General features: G+C 42.7%; 2 protein-coding genes across 6 annotated transcripts in view; one reads left to right on the top strand and one right to left on the bottom strand.

The window, feature by feature from the left end:
* Nucleotides 1-26,509, top strand: part of LOC113025111 (voltage-dependent calcium channel subunit alpha-2/delta-4-like) — an 87,198-nt gene that overhangs the window by 32,163 nt on the left and 28,526 nt on the right. For all 5 annotated transcript variants that reach the window (XM_080303383.1, XM_080303385.1, XM_080303384.1 and 2 more), the window contains 5 exons: nucleotides 86-183; nucleotides 301-391; nucleotides 611-703; nucleotides 13,484-13,605; nucleotides 13,721-13,789. In XM_080303383.1, the coding sequence (XP_080159509.1) occupies nucleotides 86-183; nucleotides 301-391; nucleotides 611-703; nucleotides 13,484-13,605; nucleotides 13,721-13,789 (473 nt within the window). The remainder of the gene's footprint in view (nucleotides 1-85; nucleotides 184-300; nucleotides 392-610; nucleotides 704-13,483; nucleotides 13,606-13,720; nucleotides 13,790-26,509) is intronic.
* On the bottom strand, nucleotides 14,455-25,168 carry LOC113025112 (uncharacterized). Its single transcript, XM_026172542.2, has 4 exons — nucleotides 24,593-25,168; nucleotides 17,121-17,260; nucleotides 15,997-16,662; nucleotides 14,455-15,748 (listed from the first exon to the last, which is right to left on the bottom strand). The coding sequence occupies exons 2-4, from the start codon at nucleotides 17,164-17,166 to the stop codon at nucleotides 15,279-15,281; spliced, it is 1,182 nt and encodes a 393-aa protein (XP_026028327.1). The 5' UTR covers nucleotides 17,167-17,260; nucleotides 24,593-25,168; the 3' UTR covers nucleotides 14,455-15,278.

Below are 26,509 nucleotides of genomic sequence, written 5' to 3' on the forward strand. Positions count from 1 at the left end.
AATGTTGTTGGCCTGAAACCCTGTCAAACGTCCTGCAGAATACAGAGGTTCTGTGAACCTGGTTTAATAGATCTGGTTTCCTCAGGACTTACTGTGAGACAGACATCGACCCTGCTCACCGAAAGTACTCACAGCTGCAGGCCGCCATCCGCTACCTGCTGGGGAAGGAGCCTGACCTCGAGTGTAGGTTTTTGACACTCAAGCTTTAGTTTGTTCCCCTTTTCTGTGTTCAGTTAGAAGCTCTGGTCCAGGTTGACCTTGAATCTGCTTTCATTCAACTGAAGCTTTCCCATTAACCAGGTGACGAGGTGCTGCTGTCGCAGACGCTGTTCGACGCCGTGGTCACAGCTCCGCTTGAGGCCTACTGGAACACCCTGATGCTGAACGACAGGTCAGGCAGGAGACATGACATGCCCTGACGTTTTATTGGTTATGAGATGTCCTAAAACCTAAACAGATAAAACCAAAAATATCTGGAAGATCAATTGAGGTGTTTTACTTGTAAAAACTTTTGGGGCTTTTCTTGGAACGTGTGACGTTTGTCCGATTTTTGCTCCTGATAAAGAGCTGATTTCCCTTTTAATCTTGTGTTACTGTTGTTTGTATGCAGGGTGGAGCCAGGGGTTGAGACGGCTTTCCTCGGTACTCGATCCGGCCTGATGAGGGTTGTGAGATATGCAGGAGTGGAGACCAGAGTGGCAAAGTAAGACCCAAAATGAACAGAAACACAAGAAATACCTGAATACTGGAAAACATGATGGCAATTTACTTTATTTTTTAATGGCAGCAACTCAGTTATGTAATGTGCAAGCATAGTAGTGATGGGATTTACGGCTATTTTTAGAGAGCCGGCTCTTTCGGCTCCGAACCGGCTCTCCAGGTTATTTTGTTGCTTTAATTAATTTATTATTAACAATAATATAAAATTATGCACAAAAGGAATTACTAATGTAAAAAACAAAAGTGGTTTTATTTATATATGTTTATGTATAAATATATGCGGTGGCCCCTAGAGACAAAGCACGTCCAAACTCCAAAACACATCTAGCATGAACTGAACTTCAAAACAGAGCTACCTAGATCACTTAAATTACACAATTGACAGCATATGTGTATTGTTTGTGTATTTATACACAATCACTCATATATATTCAAATAATTTTAAAAAAAAGTTCATTTACCTGTTACTACCACACACCAAATCCGGTCGTTGGTGCTTCCTGGCTTGTGTAGCCACTAGGTAACAAAAGCTCAACACTGCGCCTGCATCCTGGAGCACTTCTGTTGTGTTTTGTACGTGTTTTGGAGTTTTTACGTGCTTTGTCTGTAGGGGCCACCATAAATATACTTTTATTTATTCACTCCACATAAAATGTAATAAATAAATCATATAATACAAAAACCAACTATTCATATTTCAACTTTTAACTATTTAAATTTTCAGCTTTTTCCTTTTACAAATTTAAAGTGAAACAACACAAAACACTGCAAACCACAACACAATTAAATATAAATTATAATATGAAAACAAAAAGAACATTCATATTCTCTGTCATATGGACCTGCATGAATAAACTTTCTGAATCCTTTATCATCAGCAACTGAAAATAGTTGTGGATGATTACTATACCTTTCTAATGTGATGTTGTCGTCCCTGGCTCTCTTTCTCTCTCTCTCCCTCCCGCTCTGTTCCTGAGCTACTGAGTGTAACTACCGCCTCGGCTCTAAGAGCCATTTCATCACTAAAGCATAGGGTTTACCTAAACACAGATTCCCTACTTTTCCTGCTCCCAGGAGTTTTGAGCAACAGATTATTTGCTGCAGAGATGAGCCGTTCCCAAAATCATGAACAGAATACTAATGTCTCCCCATTTGCCCTACCAGAAAGGAAAACGCCAAATATTGAGATTTCTGTGACCAAGAATATGAGAAAAACGTGTTCAGCAAATAGGACTTCTCACTCCCGCTAACCTGACACTAAGTGCTCTTATTTACAGTGTATGATCACTGGTTTAATTTGCTATTTACAGAATATTTACAAGTGGCTCACAGCTATATAGAAGCCTGATACCAGCATCTACAAACTCTAGTTCTGATTTCCACTCAGTCTATTTCCTCCAAACTCGCAGTTTAAACAGGAAACTTGATGCTGGCTGATTGTTGGGTGCAGATAGGGGTGAAGAGAGGAAAGAGGTGGATGTGACCCGTGTCACCATCAAACACACACACACACACACACACACACACACACACACACACACACACACACACACACACACACACACACACACACACACACACACACTGCTAGGAGGAGCCAGAACCTGCAGCAGTTAAATATGCAGGAAGTGTTTTCTTAGCTGATGCAATCTTCTGCGTAATATTAAAGGATTAGACAATCAGTCAAGCTCTGTGTTCAGGCAGGGCCTGATCTTCATAAACACTGATTATGTTACCGCAGTGCTGCAGTCCACAGCTTCAGATGTTCCCATGCAGGTTATAACTGTATATTTCTCTCCTTTTCCACAGTGGGACGTTTTTAGGTTTTTAGAGCACTTTTATCCTAACTCAGACAGCAGAAATGAAACTAATATCCTGAACACTCACATTATCAGTGTCTTTTACTCTTAGGCCACTATGTGGACTCTTTCCTTCTGTCTGCATGGTTCTGTTCGTGCAGATATTCCAGCGATTTTCCTGTTTTAAGCAGCCGTGTTTGTATTACAGTTCAAACTTATCTTGCATCTGCAGTGTTACAGTGGCCTGAGCACGCACTTGTGGCTCATTCGGATGCTTTATAGCTGTACTCAAACCTGCATCTAACCTCCTGTGCCATCACTCATTTTAAATTGGTCGTATAGCTCATCTCACTGCACAGCTGCTATCATTAACCTGTACGTGTGCACAGTTTATTAGAACATATATTGATCGACTTTATCTACAATAACTCGAATGATAATAACTGTAAGGTTAATCAGAGCCTTTTTTACAAGCTCTGTAATGATCACAGTTATCTCCAACAAGAGAAACAAAAGTAAAAGAAATAAAAACAAAACAAAGCATTATAACATCTTCAAGGTGATATTGCTTTTCTGCAGGTGTGCTGCATCGGTGCCTTTTGAGAAACAGCCAACGTCTCCACATTTCCAATATTTGCTATTAATTATTTAAATCTATTAAAGTTCAGTTGTGACATTAAGAATATTTCATGCAAGAAAGTCAATAAAGATAAATTGAGTGGACCAGATTATTAACATCTACGTCATCAAACCTTCTCCTGGTGTCAAAAAGCTGCTGTTAGGTTTACCAAAGAGGCTCAGGGGCAGTTTTGGAACTGATAGCCCACGACAAACGGAAGCCTGATGCATGCTCATTCATATACGAAGATGCAGTCGTTCATTTCAATAATTAGCACAACGCAGTGAGGGACTCAGATTATTGAGGGACTCAGATTGTTGAGGGAGTGATTATAACGAAAATATTCCATTGTAGGTTTGACTCGTGCTTCTCTCTGAAAACAGTGCAGCAGTTCAGATACATGAGAGGAAGCTGAAGAAGAATCAGTTTGGTTTTCTGTGAGGATGAACTCGTTAAATAAAAACTGCTGTGTGAGGTCCTGAGGACTGCCCCTCAGGTGGAGCACTGGATTTATCTAGAGGTGAGCTGCGTTACTACAAACTATTCTCCCGGATAAACCTGAAATCTGTGTGGAACAGCTGACCTATGTGATGTGTAGAAGAACACCAAACATTATTTACCACCAGATTTGAGATACAAGTGGGGCAGGCCAGGAAAGCCCTTCATAGTGTGTGAACTGAAGCTAGAGATTTGGGATTATCTGTTATCTGTTTCACCGTGTGGTTTTACTAGAGGTGTGAGGCCATGAAGAAATGTCATGTATTGAATCTTTTCATGCTTTATTTCTAAAGGGACCTACTTAAATTGAATACAAATGCTGCTGTTTATTTGCTGTATATGGAGAAGTGGGCTGATAAAGAGAGATGTAGGATGATTGGCTTCTGGTGTAGATCATCGAATGGCAGTAGGAATAAATGATCCTTTCGATAAAGATATTTTTGAATCACAGTGGATTGTGAAGCTGAAGCAAATGGTTGGTTATACAGGATTTTCTCATTTGTGGGGACAAACCAGAGTGGTGAATGGCAGGTACATAAAAACAGCAGATGAGATGAGATCCACTGATATCCTGAGGCAAAATTAGAAATCTGACATGCCTCACAAAATCATAGAATATTTAAGTAAGAGCGCCAACTGAAAAATTACTTGTGTTGTTTAGATTTTTTCATTTGGTGTTACTTCGAAAGGTGTAGATGTGGGGCTGTAGGTATTCCCATGTTATGGGCAGATTTTATGCGTTCAACATGCTAATCATTTATGCAGACTCTGCAGATAAGTGTCACTGTTTATGTGAATGTAAGTAAATTAAGCTGAAAAGACAGAAATATCTCACTGTGTAGTTTAGGTTGAGACCAAATGCATATAAGATGTAGAATCTGTTTAACTCAAGCCATTATAATTAAATTCCATTCAATTCAATTTTATTTACACAGCACAAAATCACAACAACAGTTTCCTCAAGGTGCTTTATATGGTAAGGGAGACCCTACAATAATGCAGAGAAAACCCAAACAGTCATATGACCCCTATGAACAAGTGCTTTGGCCACAGTGGGAAGGAAAAACTCCCTTTTAACAGGAAGAAACCTGCAGCAAAACCAGGCTCAGGGAGGGGCGGGGCCATCTGCTGTGACCGGTTAGGGGTGAGGGGAGAAAGACGGGACAAAAGACATGCTGTGGAAGAGAGACAGAGATTAATAACAACTAATGATTAAATACAGAGAGGTGTAAGTGGAAAAGGGGACTGAAGAAGAAAAATCTAGAAGCCCAGACATGTTGTAGTGTAACTAAGGGAGCATTCAGTCACCTGATTAAAACCTAACAGGTCCTAGCAGGTCATAAGGTTGGTGGTTCGATTCCTGTCTGCTCTAGTGCTTGTGCAATGGATGAATGAGGCAAGTTGTGTAAATCTTTGAGTGCTCATATAGAGAAGAAAAATCCAATATAAAAACCAGTCCATTTACCTTTTACATGGTATAAATAATAAAAAAAAAGACTGGCAATGTGCACATTTACTCACGTGACACAGTTACAGTGTAACTCCAACAGGTGGTCTGGACCTGACAGCAAATATATCTTACGTGCTTCTGCAAAGAGTTCAGGTTTATGTGGCGAAATACTTTCTGCTTTCAGAACAGCACTATAACTCCGAAATGACAACACAGGCACGGCTTCTTCAAGACGGGCGCTTCGCTGCATTTATTGAACGCCGTGAAAACTACAAACATAAAACACAAAGACTTTAAGCGCTTCAGTCTATCAAAATTAACACTTGTGCTTTAACAACGAAAATTACCTCGTGGCCGCCTGCCACTTCGGAGGTCCTAGAAGAATAGCTTTACAGTCTTGTGCATTCTAAATTAAAACATAAAATAATTAGAACACCATACATTACAAATTTTTACAATATCGCAATACAGTTATGGCAAATGACAAATACCTTGTACCGCTGGTAGACTAACCAGGCCTTTGCAGATAGCTCGCTGGACTCCTTAGCGTGATTATTAAACGTGGGCTCACAGCCTATACTATCACGCCCAAACCTCGCGATAATAGCGGTGTAACAAAACTTGTTCTTTCTGACAAGATAAACACACCCTTACAATATTGGCCACAGAAACGTACAAGCAAGAACATTTTAACTGCTGGAACCATCTATTAAACTTCTTTATACATAAGCCATTTCTGTGACACTTACACTCCCACCAAAATCACTCATTGTTTGCAATGTGATTTTCTAATGAGTGTCAACATTAGAGTCTGTTTCACTTTGCATGTCAGTCTCCAGTAAAGTCACTAACTTGTGAACAGGTCTTTCCAGATATATCAGCCTTGTCCGTGGTTTCCCCCCGTCAAAGGTAGTCTCACTGGTCTTGAGCTTCACCTTTCGAACCTTGCCATCTGAGCTCTCTATAGCCTCTACTATTAGAGCAAGTTCCCATTTACATCTTGGAGCATTATCATCCTGCAGTATCACAATGTCATTTACTCGCAGGTTTCGTGAGACGTTCTGCCACTTCTGTCGCCGCTGGAGATTTAACAGATACTCTCGCCTCCACCTTTGCCAAAACTCATTTGCCAGAAATTGTACTCTTCTCCATCTTTTATTCAAGTACAAATCCTCTCTGCAAAACTCTCCTGGAGGTGGAAGAATAACCGAAGATTTCATCGTTAATATGTGATTGGGAGTTAGTGGCTCTGGCCCCAAGGGATCATTGAGATACTCAACACTTAAAGGTCTGCTGTTAATGATGGCCATTGTCTCGTAAAGCAGTGTTCTTAGACTAGCTGTATCGAGTCTGTTTGAGAACTTGTCCAGCATCGCTGTCAGTACACTTCGTACTGTCCGAATTTGACGTTCCCAGACGCCCCCCATGTGGCTAGCTGCCGGAATGTTCACCACAAATTCACAACCCATAGCTCTTTGTGGTTCTTGATCCATATCCTTCATTAACTCCAAAAGTTCTCTTTTGGCGCCCATAAAGTTTGTCCCTTGGTCGCATCTTAATTGCCGGACAGGACCTCTTATGGCTATCAGAACTCGAAGAGCGTTCATGAAGGCATCTGTCGATAAGTCATCTAGTGTTTCAATGTGCACAGCTCGTGAACATAAACACGTGAACAGTAGTCCATACCTTTTGACTTCCTTTCTTCCTTCCTTTACCATGAATGGCCCGAAACAGTCGACGCCACAATACGTGAAAGGAGGTGCTGTTTCTGTTCTCACTTCTGGCAAATCTGACATCTGTTGGACATTTGTAGCCTTTCTGTATCTTCTGCACTTAACACAATGGTAAATGTGTGAAGAAACAACACTCCCACATCCTAAAATCCATATCCCATTTGCCCGCAATTCATTTATTGTCATCCCTCTTCCCTGGTGATGTACACCTTCATGGTAGTGTTTGACGAGGAGGGCTGACACATGGGACTCCTTGGGGAGAATTGCAGGATGTTTTACATCATAGTGTAAAGTTGATTGAGATAATCTTCCTCCTACCCTGAGAACATCCAACTTGTCCAAAAAGGCATTCAACTGCTTTAGTCTGCTGCGCTTGTGCAGAGAATTTTCTCCTTGAGATCTGATCTTCTGTATTTCCTCAGTAAAGATGTCTCTTTGCACTAGCTTGATGATGAATAATTCTGTGTCTTTTCTTTCTTCAAGATCTGTCACTTTGTTCGTTCTTCGTTGAACACCCTTGTACTCTTTGATGAATCGCCTGAGCCTGGCAATGGCCTTGATAGCTCTCGACCAACTGGAGAACTTCTTTAAACGCTCTAGCACTGGGTTTGCTTCCTTCGAATGTACAGTGTGCGTATAGCCTTTACGGACTTCAGGATCCATTTCTTCAACCTCTCCCACCATTTCCTCTTTGACTGGAAGCTCTTGTTTCCAAAGAAAATCGGGACCTTTCAACCAGTTTGAATCTTTCAGCTGAGTAGCATTTAAACCTCTTGAGGCCTGATCAGCTGGATTTTCCTCTGAGCTGACGTGCTGCCATTTCCCAGGACTTGTGCTTTGTCTTATTCGTTGAATTCGATTGGCGACAAATGTGTGAAATCTTTTAGCATCATTATTTATGTATGCTAATACGACTTGTGAATCTGTCCAATAATATTCCTGTAGATTTTGGATGTCTAGTTCTCGTTTGATCACATCTGCAATGCGAACTGAAGTCACGGCCGATGACAGTTCGAGCCTTGGGATGGTTGTTTGCTTAATGGGCGTTACTCTTGCCTTGCCCATGACGAGTGCACAACTGACCTGTCCTTCTCTACCTTTTGCTCTGAGATATGAACATGCGCCATAACCACTGAGGCTCGCATCCGAGAAACTGTGCAATTCGTACTGCACAATGTCCGCATCTTGCGAGTAGCTTCGTGGGATCTTCAGAGCTGCCAACTTGGGCAGGTCTCGCAACCATGCTTCCCATTGTGGTAGAATGTGATCTGGGAGATCCTCGTCCCAATTAACTTTGTCCTTGCACAACGTTTGGAGTATCTGCTTTCCAATTAATATGAATGGGGCAACGAACCCAAGGGGGTCAAAGACTGAAGCAACAATCGAGAGCACCCCTCTCCTTGTCAATGGGTTGTCTTTAACTTGGACTCTGAATTGGAATTCATCTGCCTCTATGCACCATTGCACTCCAAGTGCACGTTCAATGTGGAGTTCTCCAAGAGCCATGTCCTGGTCTTTGGCTTTAGCTTGTTCCTCTTGGGGAATAGCTGCAAGCACTTCTTTGTCGTTTGACACAAACTTATGCAGATGTAGGTTGCCTGTTTTACAAAGTGCCCTTGACTCGTTTACCAACTGTATGGCTTCGACTGTTGATGTCACACTAGCGAGTCCGTCATCGACGTAAAAACCTCTTTGGATGAACTCTATAGTCTTTTCGCTGAATCTGTTTCTACCTTGAGAAGCAATATGTTTGAGTCCGAAATTGCAGCATCCGGGAGATGAAGCTGCTCCAAAAAGATGCACTCTCATCCTGTACACTGAAGGCTCAGAGTTTAAATCGCCTTTGTCCCACCAAAGAAACCTCAAATAGTCTTGATGCTCCTTGATGACGTGGAATTGGTGGAACATCCTCTCCACGTCACACATGATGGCGATGGGGCCCTTTCTGAATCGACATAACACTCCAATCAGTGCGTTGGTAAGATCTGGTCCAGTCAGAAGGTGATCGTTAAGAGATGTCCCCTGGAAACGGGCCGAACAATCAAAAACCACACGTATCTTCTCAGGTTTGTGGGGGTGGTATACTCCATGGTGTGGTATATACCATGCTGCCTTCTTATCCAGTTCTTGCTCTGGGACCTTCTCTGCGTCTCCACGGGTTATGATGTCGTCCATGAACTTGACGTAATCCTCATAGTATTTCTCATCTCTTCTGAGCCGACGTTCCAACGACGACAGTCTATGCTCAGCACATTGTTTGTTGTTTGGAAGATTCGGGTCGTCGGTTTTGAGTGGCAATGGGAGTTCATAGTGACCGTTTTCCTTTTGCCTTATGCCTTTAGTCACCTTTGACATGAACAAAATGTCTTCCTGAGAGACTGGATTGTCATCTGTTTCATGCTCAGAGAAATCAGATCCCAAAGCCTTTATTACATCAGCTGGACCCACTTCCTTCACTTGAGTTCTGCATACAAAATGCACTTCTTGCCTGAGTTCAACTGCTTGTTGTACTGCAGGAGTAACTTCTCGAACAATGATTCTGTGGCTTATGCCAATATCATCATTGTGATTTTGAACTTGAGACGTACAACCAACTATGCTCCAGCCGAGATCAGTTAGCTGTGCGTAAGGCTGATTCTCCTCACCTGCAATGACTTCCCGTGGAAGAAGGGCTTGCTGACAGTTATAGCCGAGAAGCAGACCAACTTCGCATTCAAGCATTGGAGGTAACCTATCTGCCAGCCTTTCGAGGTGAGGCCAATTCAAAGCAGTTTCAGACGTCAGGATGTGTGATCTGTTCACAGGGATGAATTCTCTTGTATAGACCGGTGGCAATGTAATTCTCTTTTCCTGCTTGTAGCCTCTAACTTGAAGATTTACCAGTTTCTCACATGGTATGACTGTTGACTTGGCGGACATGGTCGATAGTCTTAGATGAGCCTTACTCTTATCTGTGTCGAGACCCTGGGCTACTTCATCCAAGATAAAGGATGTATCGCTCTGAGAATCGAGGAGGGCATACACTAGAACTTCTCTGTCTGGGTGATTTTTTGATGAAACCCAGACAGGTAGAATGGAGGATGTCAGTGTGCTCGAAGTTACTTGAGTTACTCTATTAGAGATTGCGGTTGCTGGTTCATCTCCTTCGTCCTTGTCTCGAGAGTTATCATTCGGTGCAGGCATTATCCTTTTACGCTCCACAAACTTGTCATCATGCAGACACGTGGGATGCTTCTTCTGGCATTTCTCACACGTATTCCTTTTATCACACTTCTTAGAATGATGTCCCCCCTTCAAACATCCAAAACACAGCCTTTCTACTTGTACAAACTTGATACGATCCTGGACTGATTTTTCCATGAATTTGAAGCATTTATCCAGTGTGTGACCATTTCTTTTGCAGTAAAGACAGGTCATGGGATTTATGTGACTTGAGGTGGTTAAGTGACTTGAAGTTGCAGTTAATGTTTTAGCTTGAACGACTTGGCTGCGTGAGTGTTTGGGTTTACTGATTTCCAAACCCTTGAGTGCTTGCATTGAAGCTATGGGGTCACATGCTAGGTCTGCTTCAGTGGATACAAAGTCCGTAAACATGTGAAATGATGGATATTCTCCATTAAGGGTTTTTCTTATTTTCATCGCTGCGCGATTCCATCTTGTTGTCAACCAGTCAGGAAGTTTCAGCAAGAGTTTCTGAATTTCCATACAGTCATTGAGAACCTCTAATGTCTTTATGTGTGGCATCGCAGCTTCACAACTTCTAAGGAAGTCGGCAAACTCTCTCAACTCACTTCCATCCTTGGAGCTTATTTTAGGCCAACTGTGAAGTTTGTCTCTGAAGCATTTTCCTATAGTGAACAGATCTCCAAAGCGCCTTTCCAGCACTTCCCAAGCTGCATCATACGCTTCATCTGTGCCCACTAGGAGAAATCCTTCAACCACTCTCTTTGCGGGTCCACCAAGGTACTTCCTGAGATAATAGAGTCTTTCGTTCTTTGGAATGTTTTTTCTTTCAATCAAGGTCTCAAATGACAACTGCCAGTCCTTGAACTTTAAAGGGTCACCAGTGAACAGTGCAGGTTCCGGAGTTGGAAGACGATTAGCACTTATTGCGTCTGCTAGTATGCCGACTAGATCCAAGTTTGGCTGTGGATGAGTTGCTGAAGCGGCAGCTTGTGTTGCTTTAGGGATAAATGGCGGACTTGATGCGTTTCCTGCTTGGCCTGTGGTGCCCTTAGGTTGCACACCAGGGTTTTGTTGGGCTTGGTTTATGACTGTGGGAGTATGTGGAACAAATGCAGGGTTTGTGGCATTATGGGCTTGGATTGTATTTGGAGCTTGAGAGGGAACTTGTGGTGGAGCAGGGATTGCTGAGGTTTCGCTCTCAGTTTTGATACTGCGCACTAAACTACGACTTTCTGAAATACTTTCAGCTTCTGCATAAACCTTTACTTTAGCTCTTGCAGCATTAAATTTTTTAACCTCTTCCAAGCGTTCAATCTTTCTGCGCTGCTCCTCCATTGTTTGTTGCCTTTCCAAGTTTTCAAGTTCCAACTTTTTTAGTTCAGCTGCTTCCCTTTCTTGATCCTCCATTACTGCTAATATTTCCTGACACGCAGCTGCCTCAGCCTCTGCTTCTATTCTTTTAATTGTTTGTGAGTATGACTGGCTTGAACCACTTTTAGACCTTCGTGATTTTGACCTTGATTTAGTACTTTCAGATCCTAAGCATGATCCAACATCTGGCCATGGCTCTTCATCACCATCTGCAAGGTCTCCTTGTAAGTGTTTTTCAGCTCTTCTGACAATGAACAAGGAAAGTGACGTACATGCATCCACTTTGCGTCTTTCATCTGCATCAGGAGTTTGTGTTTGCCGTATTTGTTCATAAATGGTTTGTACATCTTTGCAGGCAACATTTACATTGTTGATGAGCTCATTCAATTCACTCTCGGAAACTTCATTTCTTAATATTACTTTGCTCAATCTTGCTTCATATCTCCATTTTTCAAAAGCAACAGCATATCTGTGTTGGAGGCCTTTGAGTTTCTTCTCTTGAAGCTCTTTACCCTTTTCTGTTAGTGTTCTTACTCTTTCACTTTTACGAACAGTCTGTAGTTCTGTAATTTGTTCATCATCATTTTCTTCCACTTCGGTAAGTGATACAGCATGGTGCTCTTCGAGATCTTTGTCAACCATCTCGGGAGTCTAGTTAAATGTCATTAAGCGCACTGTGTTCAGATTTCAAATACTGTATACTTTAAGTGCACCTTTTCTTAAAGGACCTTGTAAACTTCACTCAAACTTTGACCTTAAGCAAGCACACAGAACTATTCACCAAACTACAAAGCATCACCTTGAAGTACAGTAGAAATAAATAAACTTTGACAAATGTATTATAGAAACTTATTGTGGCTCTTTAAACTTGACTTAAACCACTATTATTCTACCTTTAACACTGTCCCTTATTAATTTCCACCTTACTCCAGTTGTACAACGTTGTTGCCGCTGTGCTTGGCTGCTTGAGAACGGTGAGCTTATGCAATGGCGCCCTCTTGTGTCGCTCCAGTTCACCGTCGCTCTCTGCAGCTGCCGTCTTCGTAATTAGCTTCTCACCGGCGCTGGCTAGGGCGAGTTTTCACTATAACTCCGAAATGACAACACAGGCACGGCTTCTTCAAGACGGGCGCTTCGCTGCATTTATTGAACGCCGTGAAAACTACAAACATAAAACACAAAGACTTTAAGCGCTTCAGTCTATCAAAATTAACACTTGTGCTTTAACAACGAAAATTACCTCGTGGCCGCCTGCCACTTCGGAGGTCCTAGAAGAATAGCTTTACAGTCTTGTGCATTCTAAATTAAAACATAAAATAATTAGAACACCATACATTACAAATTTTTACAATATCGCAATACAGTTATGGCAAATGACAAATACCTTGTACCGCTGGTAGACTAACCAGGCCTTTGCAGATAGCTCGCTGGACTCCTTAGCGTGATTATTAAACGTGGGCTCACAGCCTATACTATCACGCCCAAACCTCGCGATAATAGCGGTGTAACAAAACTTGTTCTTTCTGACAAGATAAACACACCCTTACAATATTGGCCACAGAAACGTACAAGCAAGAACATTTTAACTGCTGGAACCATCTATTAAACTTCTTTATACATAAGCCATTTCTGTGACACTTACAAGCACCTTTTGTGTTGCTCTCCTAGCTGCAGCTTTTCAACACTGTTTGTGCTCATTATTAGCTAGACAATTCATCTGTACTATTAGCATAAAGAAAATTATGTTATAACACTAACTGCTGGAACCATATCTTCTCCCTCCCTCCTTCTTTCTTTAAAAATAATAATGTCACACTTCAGAGCACGATCCCAGCTGATACACTCCAGCTGGTTTAAGAATTGTTGTTATAGCTGCTTCCTGCTGTGGACTATCAGAGTGTGTAACCTTTGTGAGTTCTTTGAAGTGAGTGAAGTAAAAAAATGTTCATCAGTAGCACGAAGAACAGGTTTGTGTTTGAAACAGAAGATGATTAGAAATAAATAGTAAAATTAGAGCTTCCAGTTGCACACTGACCAGTTCAGTCAATGAGCCTAGGAGTGAATTTCAAAGTAAAATGTTATCTGAGGATGATTGCTCACTTTGCAGGAAGTTCCTGACTCCAGCTGATAAAGATAATCTGTTCACCATCGATCACTTCCCGCTGTGGTACCGCCTGGCTGTAGAAAACACTCCTGGAAAATTCTACTACTACCCAGTGAATGACAAAGGTTTGTTTGTGACGAACCCCTGAACACGTCTGCAGAACAAAAAGTAACTCGTTATCATTGAATTACTGATAAGGTGATCTGTAGTTAATGTTGGGCGAAATGTTTTGCCCCTCAGGAGTGAAGTACATCATAGCGACGACATCGGTGACCGTGTCAACCGAGGGAAAGACGGCCATGGCTGGAGGTGAGTTTCAAACAAGTGGTGGAAGAGCTATGATGTTCACCTTCTTCATCTTCATCACAAAAACACAGCATGCACTGTCATTATCGCGTTTTCCTCTTGCTTTAGTTGCTTACTGTTTCCTTTATTAATCCGTGACAGCCAAAGCAGATCAGCGTCTAACAGGGAGCTGGAGTTAGCTGTGGAGACCAAACATGTTTATTTCTGTTGGAAAATAAGACATTTTAACATGGGAGTCTATGTGGGCGGAGTCACTTTAGAAGCCAGCTGCGAGTGGCACTTTGAGGAACAGCAGTGGCCATATGCTGACCATTTTCAATTGTTCTTCTTGAGTCGGGCAAGAGCAAAAGATAATGATGAAGACATTGAAGGTCATACAGTGGTCAGCAAGAATCCTCACTCAAATCGCTTTGTGTGGGATTTTTACACCACATGACATGAAGCATGTGGTGACGCTGCCTGCAACAGCAGCGGCTATCGTCTAATTAAACTGTAACATGCAGTGGAAATGAAGTTCAAGGTAACTTCTCCTCCCCGGTCGAAAGCAAAGGAGAACACGACTCTCAGAACTCTGTAAGGAAGTAGTCCTCTCACTCACATTTAAGAACAGCGATTTAGAGGTTGTGAAATGGACCAAAAACACTTCTTTAAAAAGAAAAAATACCCAGTTTAGATAAATAAAGAGTTTATTACCTTCAGCATGATTAACAGTCCTTGAGTTCAATTACACTTCAATTTATTTCATGTGCTTATCACATGTGAGCTGATCTCCTCACGCTCTTTCTTTACTTCACAATGTTGGAGATAATAGTCATCGCTGTTTCGTTGTGCTGGATTAGAAGCTGTTGCAGCTCTAAGCTTGCCCTCTAGGTGGCAGTACAGCTCTAGTATTGTTTGAATGCAGTTAACCTGTGATGAAGCTTAAAGCAGCGTTTACCTGACAGCAGCAGAACTCTGATGTGGTTCAAAGTGTTTGTTGTTCTGAGGAGATTCAGCGGGGGCATCCACCTAACACAGGTACAAAGAATTACTCTGCAGAATGGGGAATGTAAAACACGCACAGCTGATTAAGAGAAAAGTAATTTTTTGCAGCTCACATCAAGAGAAATGTCACACATTCACAGACGTTTGTACTTTTTGACTTTGTGCTTCTTGGGCTTAGATCCAAAGACGGGAACTAAATGTAGATTCATATTTCTAAAGAAGAAACACACATGAAGGGAAAGTCAAGGTGCAGAAGTGCCAAACAGCAGCTTGAGAGAAGTTTCAAAGCTGGCTGAGGGATGCAGCGCAGGGAATAACAATTCACAGAGCATCCATACATTAAAAGAAGTACTGCAGAATCACAGCTTCACTGGATTTAGTCCGCTCCATTAAGCTGCACAATCAGTCTCCACCCGGAGAGTTTCGCCCAGTGAGCTGCAGGGTTTCTCTCTGCAGACCTCGTCTCATCAGTGATGAGAGCTGAAGTACAGAGGCAGAAATCAGTGTGTTAGAAACTGCTGATTCGATAACTGTGCACGAAGCCGCAGGCCTCTTTGGGCGGCGTTTCCTCCAGTGAGGTCGGGGATGACGTCTGCCCGTCTTCCAGGTCGGTGTCAGCTCCAGACTCAGCCATCAGGGGCTGCCCGCGGCTCTTCATCTCTTTCTGGTAGCGGGCTACCAGCGAGGCGTAGACGCACCCGTAAGTCGCTGCCACCACCATCATGACGCACACTGTGCCGCACACAACGGCCGCAACTACCTGCGTGCCCTGTGCCCGGCGGACGCTCGCGGGTCTGTAGCGCTGACGGATGCAATCATCGGCACCTCCAACCCGGCCGGGCGGGCAAGGAGGCCGGGTGGCGCCTTCCTTGGTTGAAGTCTGGAGGCAGTAGCTGAACATCTCTGCTGGCACGCTGCGGATGTCCCTGCCCTTCAAATCCTCCGGGAGGCTGCACTGCATCACATCTACCTGCCCATCTATAAAACAGATGGAGAGGGGACACAAAAACAAGGGGAAAGAAGGAGGAAGGGAGAAAGAAGGGAACCAGGAGAGACAGGGAAGGATTGAAAGATATAGAGGTCATTGTACTCTTAGATGTCTTTGCTCAGCATACATCCATCCTGCAGAGTGGAGATTAATTGCTTAGATTATACACCCCAGACTCGCTCTGGTAAAGTCTTAAAGTATTTGAGATATGGAGAGGCCTGCTAACAGCCCTGCTCACCCCTGTAAATCAACCACTCCATCCAGTGCTTGAAGTCTCTCAGCTTGCAATCGCATTTCCAAGGGTTTCCTACCAGCAGGAGGTGCTGTAGCCCCACCAGGGGTTCAAATGTGACTCTGTCCAGGGTGACAAGCCGGTTGCTGGCCAGAGACAGCCAGGTGAGTCTCTGAAGCCCATCCAGCAGGCCCTTGGGCAGCCACAGGAGGCCGTTGGAGGACAGATCGAGTTCCTGCAGCTGCCATAGCCCCTTGAAAACCTCCTTGCTCAATCCAATACTCCCCTGACTTCCATTGAAGGCCTCGACTGTCGCTGCGCTGCTATTGAGTTTACTGAGGTAGTTGGTGGACAGGTTTAAGCGGCGCAGGCTGTTCAGGCCTAGGAAAGCTCCTGGCTGCACGGTTGAAAAGTGGTTCTGGGAAAGATCCAGTACCTCCAGGCTGCTGAGGTTGGACAGCTCAGCTTTGCCCAGGAAGGTGAGATTGTTCTGGGGTAGGTGGAGTGCCAGAGAGTCCTGGGCGAGCAGCCCAAGGATAGGCGTCAGAGAGAGGAGTCCAACAGCAGTGCAGTCAGTCGTATTGCCATAGCAGGTGCAGACACCAGGACAGCCTGTGACGGAACCCAGAAGTCCCAGCAGAACCAACACCAGAGTGGACAGAGCCACGCAGACTGGAAGACACGAGAAACGAACAGAATAACAGCGTCTTTTACACTGCCAAAACTATCAGTACATCGTTTAGAAACATTTAAACCTCATGCATTAACTCTGTGAAGCTATATTCGGTTTAATGTTGTAAACTTGCAAGCCTACTTCCCTCAGTTCACCTAAATTAGCTTTTTAATGAATCATAGTAGATTTTCCTCTGTTATAAGCAGATCACTTGATCACTGAAGCTCAGAAAGAGAGCGATGTAGAGAACAGTGTGCTCCACATCTCTTCATAAGAACAGGAGCCTAAATGAAGGCATCAGATTAATTCCTGCAGTGATTCATGTTGACGTCTCAGTCACCAGTGCTGGAGTCTCTCAGGTTTGTCGGCACACTTAATTTTAGCTTTCTGGTAGGTAAACTATACATTATATTTAGGTGAAGATATAGGTTTTGTATAGTATATGAAGTGGACTCACCCAGTCTCTCCAGATGACTTCGTCCATACTGGTGCTGGTTCTTCATGTCTGCCACATCAAATCCACTGAAACCTCAGGCTGCCATCCAGCTGTTCTTTCTCTCGGCCGGGTCACGCAAACTTTCAGCTTTGGAGAGTGTCCTGAAAAAAATGTACATGCAGAGCTAAACATGAATTGGAGTTGCAGATTGTGAACTACTATTGAGATCTTTTACAAAAAATAGTTGCAAATATTATTAATCAGCACAAGACTGTAGCCTAAAGGATTAGGTACATGATTAGTTTCAGAAACACAAAAAAAATATTTTATGATATGAGTCAAAGAGTATAAGTAAAAGTTATAATACTACCATAATGTTTAGTTTCAAAATGTACTTAAAGAACTTAACGTAACTTAAGTTCATAAGAATGTATATTTCTTTAATGCTGAAACATGAAGATGAGCTAAACCTTTACAATAAATAAATAAATAAAGTCTGATATTTCCATCCAAAAGTAAGGTAAAAGTGCAAAGAAATACTGCAGTATAAGTATTGTGTGTATATAGTATATGGGCATTGTAATAGTACCATTACTAAGGCTACTGAAACAAATGTAGGGTTCAGAGTGAAAGGAAAAGGTTCATGTATCCTGTGTGTATGCGCCCCTCCCCCTACACACAGAGTGGAGAACAAATTTTATCCAAAATATGAAAATCACTCATTCAAATGACTTCAAACTCGGCACTCCACTTACTCGGGCTCCCAGCCGCACACACAGATAGTTTGAAGAGAATTGATGAGTGGTTTTGGAACTAGATAAAGAAAATATGAAACTACATACAGACATACTCATAGCGTCCAGTGACCGTCCTAGCCATGTCTGTTAGGTAAGACGAGAAGGTGAACTGGACTTTAATTTGGGAATTTTGGACGACTGGGGGAAAAAGCCGCCCTTTTAGAATAACAGGTCATCTTTGTGATGCTTTATCTTTATTCAGGTCTTTATTCCAGGGCTTCAAACTGATTGTTTCCTTTCTACAAGCCTGTTTAATTTAAATCACAAAGAGTGCAGCTCAGTATGGAAGATTAAGTGGAGTATGTCAGATTAAAAACTGCAGACTTGTGCTGTAATGGGCAGCTTTTTTGCACGCCCTCAATCCTTTTCATTCTTCTCCTTTCTTGCTCAGAGAAAACGCACAATGCGCTTCATGCTGAAGTGGAATAATCCTCTGTGTTTTCATCCACCAACATCGGAGGAAAAGTCATTGCCAACTTTTGTCTTCTTAACGCCCACTCGCAGTTCCTGTACGCTGTGGATACAGTACAGCATTGTTTCACACATGCAATCAAGAAAACTGTTTACATTTTTTGACGATTCTCTCTTTTTTATAAAAAAAAAATCGTTGACTTTACTTCTCTTGATATCTTTGGATGTTTGGGGCACTTCTGATATGCAGAGGAAAGTGTGCAGGGGGAGATAAAGCTGCAGTGGAAAAAGAAAAGTGCTGTCACTCCACCATCCATCTTTAACTGCTGTAAAGAGCTGGAGAAACGCTGCCTCAAGGTCTTTCTTTTGTTGCAGGTCCTTCTTTTGTTAACTTGGCACAAAGATGTCCGTCACTCTGCTGTGAACTGTGTGAGGCAGAAAGTCGCCTTCGGGGCACAACTGACATTAGAAAACAGGGGAAATTACAATGCAGGTATAGAAGCGAGATAATGGCTCCCTCAAAGAATATTTGACGTCACTTTACATCATCAAGAGACCAGGGGAAAAGAATCAGGGCCTTCATCCCAGGATGATATTGACAGGCACATCCTCTGTGTATGAATAGAAGATAATGTACTGTAAGTACTGGTGCTCAGAGTGTCTGCAGGATTAGACTGTCCTCATCAGAAGCCGTCACCTCAACAAAACCAAAGCAGAGGCAGAGTAACCCCAGTCTGTTGGCTTTTCTGTTCTGCACACTGTGAAGGGGAGTGAAATGAGAATCCTGCAACCAGACTTTGAGGGACAGCTGTCATTTGCATTTGATCTTCAGAGTTGCCCTTAAGAGGATGAGCATGCAGAATCACCTCTGATGCTTTCTGATGTTGGTGCTGGATCCGAAGTATTTGTAGAAAGAACAAAATCTCACATTGTATAAATCCTTCAGGCAGAGCTGAACTCGATGTCTTTATCCAGATCCCTTTACTTTGGGATTAAAGTACCAGTGAGCACCCTCGGTGCTCTACACTCGCCCGCCGCTGCACACTCAAACACATGCGCAGCTGCGAGCCGAGGACCAAAAACAAATGTAGGGGCTGGTGTGTCATCTTCTGTTTATCAATCTGTGAAGTTGCTCCTGGCTGCTTTTCTGCTGTTTCTCTCCTCAGTCGTTCGCTCCTTGTAGCTCGCCCTCCTCTCTGCCCTACTTGGTGTCTCCTTCTTTGGACTTTTAAGGACACCCCTGAGCGCCAGAGGCTGCTGGGTGTAGGTCGAGGACGCTAGGTCCAAAATCAAATTTTCCCAGTGGGTTTATTCATAAAAAAAAATACAGCCTCTGAGACAGTCAAGGAAAGACTGCTGGTTTTTTTCTGATGGAGGCTTTTGATGCTAGCTCTGGTAAATACCTGAGTTAGTCTATTGTATGAATCAAAATGTCTATATAATGGAAGCAAATATTTAAAATATAAATAGGATAAAGCTTTAGTTGCATGTTATTTTGCAGATTTTAAACTCCAAATCAGCGGTCCCCAACCTTTTTTGCACCACGGGCCGGTTTATGTCGGACGATGTATTCACGGACCGGCCTTTAAGGTGTCACAGATAAATACAACAAATGAAACCAGTATTGGTACCAAAAAAGGAAGATTTATTCATAACTCACGGGAAAAGACCCAGGGAAACCGAGTTAAAGATAAAAACGATTAAAAAATAACGATAAAAACTTCACACCCGAGCCTCAAATCTTGTAGCCCGGTACCAAACGACTCATGGTCCAGTACTGGTCCATGGCCCAGGGGTTGGAGACCGCTGCTCTAAATTAAAAAATAAATAAATAAATACTAATCAGCAGTGTACAATGAGTTAAAGTCATCTATAGCTACAATGCTAAACCGATGAATATATTAATGGATCAAAATTGATGTTCCAGGAATGTGTATTAAAGTTCACCCTTATTTCTTCCATGGGAAGTGGGAGGGTAAGTAGCAGCAAGGTGCTGCTAATCAAATTACGTGAGTAACTGATCATCAGCAAGTGTGAGCAGCTCTATTAAAGCACAAGTTTTGTCACTTTGCTGATTTAAAGTATTTAAGTGTTCTGTGTTAAAACATTCTCAGCAAATTCACCCGGTGCAATGGTCAGAGAACAACCCAAAAGCTCCATCTCAGACTCTACAGGTTAGCTCAGTGAGCATGTTAAATGTCGAAGTTCATGACAGTACAGTTAGAAAGAGACTGAACAAGTATGGCTTGTTTGGACAGGTTGCCAGGAGAAAACTCTTCTCTCTAAAAATGGATGTTCTCTGGACCAAAGTGGAGCTGTTTGGCAGTAATGCACAAACAGCTTATACTAACTGTCCACACGGTGATAAGGGCCTGATGATTTGGGTTTGTTGTGCAGCCACAGGATCCAGGCACCTTGACTGAGTCAGGTGTTCTCAAGCTAAACGTGAGGCCAACTGTCCAACAGCTAAAGCTTTGTCCAAAATGGATCACACTACAGGGCAATAATCTCGGATGCTGTGGTGGACCCTTCAGAGAGCTGTGCATAACTAAATGTGGCAAACCTCAGTGAACTGAAGAGTGGACCAAATTCCTCCACAGTGATGTGAGAGATTGATAAAGTCGCGCAGAAAACAGTTTCTGCAATTTGTTGCTGCTAAAGTACAAAGTCCTGTGAAATCCTCCTTTTCACATGACTACTACTGATTCTATCAGGATGCTGAAACATCTTCCTTATTAAGAATTATTATGACTTTTTCTTAAATACAGAGGAAATATTTGTTTCCCCACTTTGTTTGGCATTGAAACCATATTTTACAATCTTTAGTCTCTGGTGTAGTGCTACTTCTATGCCAATTTTCTACACTGCATTTATTTCAGAGCAAATATTCTGATTTCCTGTGGGACATCTCTGCCTTGTTCTTGGTCTCCTTCTCTTTTCCGCACCATTTAAAAAATCCTGGAGACGCCCCAGAGACTGAGACTTGCAGTGCCAGTATGGCCTCTGAGGATCTGCAGAGAAAGTATTTCATCCTCTCCTGTGCTTTCCTACGTTCTGATAGGTTAGAAGTGTAAAAGTGCACTTTGCATGCTCTTCTACACCGAGCCCGGAGAAGCATGTTTTTGATATACATGTGTATATATTTTCTGGGGCCATAAAGTACTAAAGTTTAATATCCAGCTCTACTAATCACACAATATTGGGTTGTAGAAGTCTTTGAAATAATTGCGTTCCTGTGGTTTGAGCTATACTGTAATATTCTTTGTGGGTTTTATGTCTCTTCAACGTTCAAACGTTTCCCACCCCAGAAGCCCATATTCCTCCTCATTCTGCAGGACACAGCATGGATCCTCCCACAGTAACGTCCCAGTAAAAGCTTTCCCAGTTATAAAAACTGAAGCAAAATGTTCCTCCGTTCCTCCTGTGTTTCAACTTTATGGAGGATTGTGAGCAAACGGCTGTTGAGTTGAAGCAGCTTGTCAAATGCACCATCAGCCAGATTAGACGCCACCCACACAGATGCGAGGGGTCGCAGATTAAAACCCCAGTTTCAATCCCTGAGCAGGGCAGATGCCTGTGCAGGAGTCCAGATGTTGTTTAAACATCTGATCCCAGAAAACACCTCCTCCCGCCCCGCCCGCCCGACCCGACCAGCCTCTGACCCGCGCTGTCTCGGTTTTTATTATCGTGCTATTACCACACACACATCTGCTGTTTTTATTTGGCCTGTCAGTTAAATCACTTTCACAGCGGTAAACAATATACAGCTGATCTCCTCATACACACTGAGCCACTCTGGTAACAGCTAGCATCATGCAGCCATGATTTTCTTTTTGGAGAATGTCACCTTGTTGGTTGTTTCTCTGCAGCAGTCTAAGTTCCACACTGAGTGGGTCTTCCTATGTGTATACCAAGGAAGTGAGTTCCTTGGTTTATTTAAGTTGATGCACGAGCTTAGTTATTATAATCCTAAATGGTTGCTTTGTAGTTGGGTTAGTTTAATCAGACATACTGGCGATTGGTAGCTGTAATACAACCAGTTTTATACCCATTTATTAGTGTAAAATTGCTTGTTGCGAATAATGACCCCAAAATCCAAATATTTACTTAATGTTGGTGAATAACAGTGTAATGCTTGACAGGATTTGTCTTTATTTCAGTACCATGGTTAGCTCCTGGGGTAGATTAGCAACAAGCACTGTAGCCTCTGCCGGTCTTTTGCTGTGAATCGCTGCTCGCTAACACATTCAAATAAGTTTAGCATTGTTTTAACACATGTGCTGTCCTGGGGTCATTTTTGAACCCTGAGTACAACAGGTGTATGGCAATCGGGAGGACATTATGAGGGTTAATTAACTGCTTTTTATCACTAGTTTAAACAAGAAACAGACAAATAGTGACTAGTGAACACCCTGGAGTTCTACCTGGGCTTTAATAGGTTAATTCCAGTGTGTTCAAATAAATATTTTCTTATCATTTAGCAGCTTACATTTGTATTAATGGACTGACCTTAAAACCATTCCCCCCGACTCTGAGATTAGTGGGGTTCAAGAAGCGAGCGTCAGTGAGGTTTGAATTAGGCCGCGATGTTTTCACAATGCAGGTGACGTGTGTGAATTATTGGGGATAATTCAGAGGATTTTGCTTTGTTTCAACCATTAATGAATGAAAGTCACTTGAATGAGTGACTGAAAGCATTATGTTATATGCATGTGCTAAATTACTGGGTGAAATTGATGTTTCAGTTATCCTTCCTGACATTTGCTGAAGGTAAAAGGCTGCAGGGCTCTGTGACATTTTACCTTTAGTTATTAACTTATCCCCAAGCTGTAACACCACAGTGTTTCTTACAGACACTCAGTGCTCCAAAAATCTGTTGTTGAATTAAGGTGAACTGGAGTTTCCCCCTCAGCTCCACGTCTCTCTGATCAAATTAGGTTTTTGTCCCGCTGTAACTGCCAGCAGTGGTTCTGGTCATTAAATCAGACCTTGAGGCTTCAAAAACATTTCCTCAAAAACCTCTTGATCGTTAATGCTGCTCTTATTTCTTTATATCATCTTTTTATTGACTGTGCAGTGATTCTAACAACAGCCTTCTCACTTAAAGTTCTCTCTTTAAGCCTTTCATTATCTGCTCAGGCTGAAATGGTGTAAGACAAATCAGCAAACAGCTTTCCACTTATGTGGAAAAGTGGAGGGTTATTATCTCGATTTAAAACTCCACTGTTCCAATTTTGTCATTGAAGTGCTGCCATGTGACGTTCCCTGCTTCATCTGCAGTGCATTGCCATGCTTTTCTGGGCTCTAACTTGGCATCCGGCGAGCTGCTTAATGGCCTCTGACAGGCAGTCTCTCCCCCACCCCCCACCCCCCCCGTGGCTGCACTTTTCCTCCAAACAGCCTGAGAATGAGGCATCCGAGCGTTGGGTCCAAAAGGCCGAGAGCACAAACACACTGCAGCATCTACACTGAGGCGGGCAGGGAGACAACAGGGAGCAAGTAAACAACACGCACACATACACACACTGAATACATGCCAAAAGCGTGCGCGCGCGCACACACACACACACACACACACACACAAGCTCACTCCCACACGCGTTTAGTCTCTCTTTCTATTAAAAGCATCAGCTTGTACTCTGCATGGCCTGAAGTATGTGGACACCCAAAGATTTCAGCCGTGTGTGTTGGATGAACGGGGGACTCCAAAGTCTGGACATTAACGGGCGTCACTAACATCCTGGTTTCCCATTCAAGCTCGTAAAAATTTGTGAAGTCAAACACTGATGCATGGTGATGAGGTCTGGCTCACAGGCAGGTTTCTGTGCAGATCTCCACACCACACTGGAAAAATCATTCCTTTATGGCAATTTCCCGGTGTGTGGGGGGAGATGTCATATTGAAACAGGAATAGGGGCAAACTGTGGAAACCCAAAGTACTCATTACATGCCCTACAGCTGCAACAGTAAGTCAAGATGCTATTTTAATCTGTGGGATACGGGACACGTTTGTCCAGTTTCACAATGGATTAAAAATGGAAATAATCATCATGAATGAAATGAAAAGTTGCAGGTCTGGCAGAGAGATGAAACAGGCTGAAACAAACACTAAGTTAAAGTTACAGTGGACGAGTGTCCACTTATTTCTGCTCACCTATTGTTCACCCTCATGCACAGGTGTATAGACAAAAACACACACTTTCAAAGGCATGTTATTGAGTATACACCCCCCCCCCACACACACACACACACACACACACACACACACACACAAGAGCGGCTCACCATCTGCTGCAGTTCAGCCTCCAAAGAGAGAAAGAGGAGAGGAACTGTTCTTTTTCTCCTTCATCTGCAGCATTCGGTAAAGGAGCAGCTCTAAAGGCAGCGATTTCTGGATTCTGATTGAACCAGCTTTCTCTCTTCAAGGGCACAAAGTGGTTTCGGTTTAAAAGCCAGAGGCTCGAGTCTTTGTTCAAACCAGAATCTGGAGTTTTATTCCGGATCAAACACAGCTCACATTCGTTCTCCTCGTCTTCGTTCACGTTGCTCGCTGTCTTGGCTTCCTCCGATCGTTGTGCGCTCTGTCCAGCACACACCCAGCCCACCGACTGAGGACGGGCAAGCCTCTGTGTGTAAAAAAAGAGGGAGAGAGAGAGGGCTAGGGAAGCCACATGCTGCTGCTAATGCTGCGTGTGTGCGCGTGGGTGTGTGTGTGTTGGTGCGCTGGAGCACCCGTCCTCTCTGTGTTGCATCGAGTGTGTAATGTGCATTAAAGCTGTTTGACAGAAATAGTAACAGCAGAGTGCGTTGCAGCTGCAGGCTGAGCTCTGAATGAAGAGAGTCGGAGAGAAAGTAATCGGTAGTATTTCTTCACGGTACCTTAACTGCTGCATGTGCCAGGGCGGCAAATTTACAACGTGCTAGAGAGACTAAAACAATCTAATTTGTCAGAAGTATTAGTGTTTATATGAGACATCTTAAGATGGATTTATGGAGACGATACAAAAACTTTGACTTCAGGTAACTGCTGATGCAGAGCACTGATCCCATATCAGTGTTAAATTAATAAGGCAGACCCCAATCTGGTCCACTGGACGGCTATGGAAATGTGTGTGAGGGCATAAACTTTTAACTGTTTTATGGCAATTCCTGCTGATAAGGAGCTCCCCCACTGACGTTAAAGTAAATAAGAACTAGATGAATAATTAAATGACAGAAAATTCTTGTTTTTCACAATCTACAAGATAAATTTCTAATTTTAACAGTGTGGTTTCAGTAAAAAATGGACAATGGACTGTGAAAAAAACCAAAATGTTCCATTTTATAATTACAAGAAAGTATGTGCAATGAGCTAACAGGACCTTGTCTGTAATTTTACACATTCATTTCTTACAATTTATGCCCAAAGAGTCATGCTTGACAGACTTTTAATGTACTACAGCAGCATTTCTTTGTCATGTAGGGAAAAAAATGAGATTTATTATTGAAATTGCACTTTTTTTTTCCTTCAATTTAAATATATCAGGGATTTACTGCGCAGTGAGTTTGACATCCCTGGAATAAACTTTATTTATGATTTTGAGGAAAATGCTGGGACTCATCCTCTTATGTTTGAGGCAACGTTAGGCTCAACTTAAACACTTCTCTCCTCACTTAGCAACAAAGTATACCAAAGGTGTATCACATTCAAGAATATAAATGTACTGAATTTCTCTTTGTTAGTAAAAGAAAAAAGAAAAGAAAGGAAAATTACTTAATAATTAGACAATCATACACAGAGTGGAGCAGAGAGACACAGGTGGCATAAAATAATGTGTCGATGACAACTTGTCACATCAGCTTAATTAAAGTTTCCACCCACAGACTGTCTGTGGTTACATGGGACATAATGAGTTAACGAGCTAAGTCAAAACCTTTTGTACACAGTCAGAGAGAAGCTCTTGGTGTATGTGACGATGTGGAATACCTCCAAACTGTTCATCCTTGCAGTTAGCATCCTCCGTGCTATGTTAGCTCTCCGATGCCAGATGCTGAAATATGCATTTCTAAAAATATGTCAGTTTTCTGTTAATCTCCAACCTCTGCGAGGGAAAATATGTATGACCCGACCAGTTGGTGCTGGTGATTGCACTTGTCTAAATGCACTTGCTAACTAACCACCAAGGATTAACTTTAAAAACAGTGATACCAACCAAAAATTGA

Source organism: Astatotilapia calliptera, chromosome 7, assembly GCF_964374335.1.
Source record: "Astatotilapia calliptera chromosome 7, fAstCal68.1, whole genome shotgun sequence".
Lineage (NCBI taxonomy): Eukaryota > Metazoa > Chordata > Actinopteri > Cichliformes > Cichlidae > Astatotilapia > Astatotilapia calliptera.

Coding starts and splice junctions, on each gene's coding strand:
- LOC113025112 (XM_026172542.2), bottom strand. CDS start 17,166: ATGAAGAACCAGCACCAGTATGGACGAAGTCATCTGGAGAGACTGG. Junction 16,663..17,120: donor AAGTCATCTGGAGAGACTGG/GTGAGTCCACTT, acceptor CGTGTCTTCCAG/TCTGCGTGGCTCTGTCCACT. Junction 15,749..15,996: donor GGAGTGGTTGATTTACAGGG/GTGAGCAGGGCT, acceptor TCTGTTTTATAG/ATGGGCAGGTAGATGTGATG.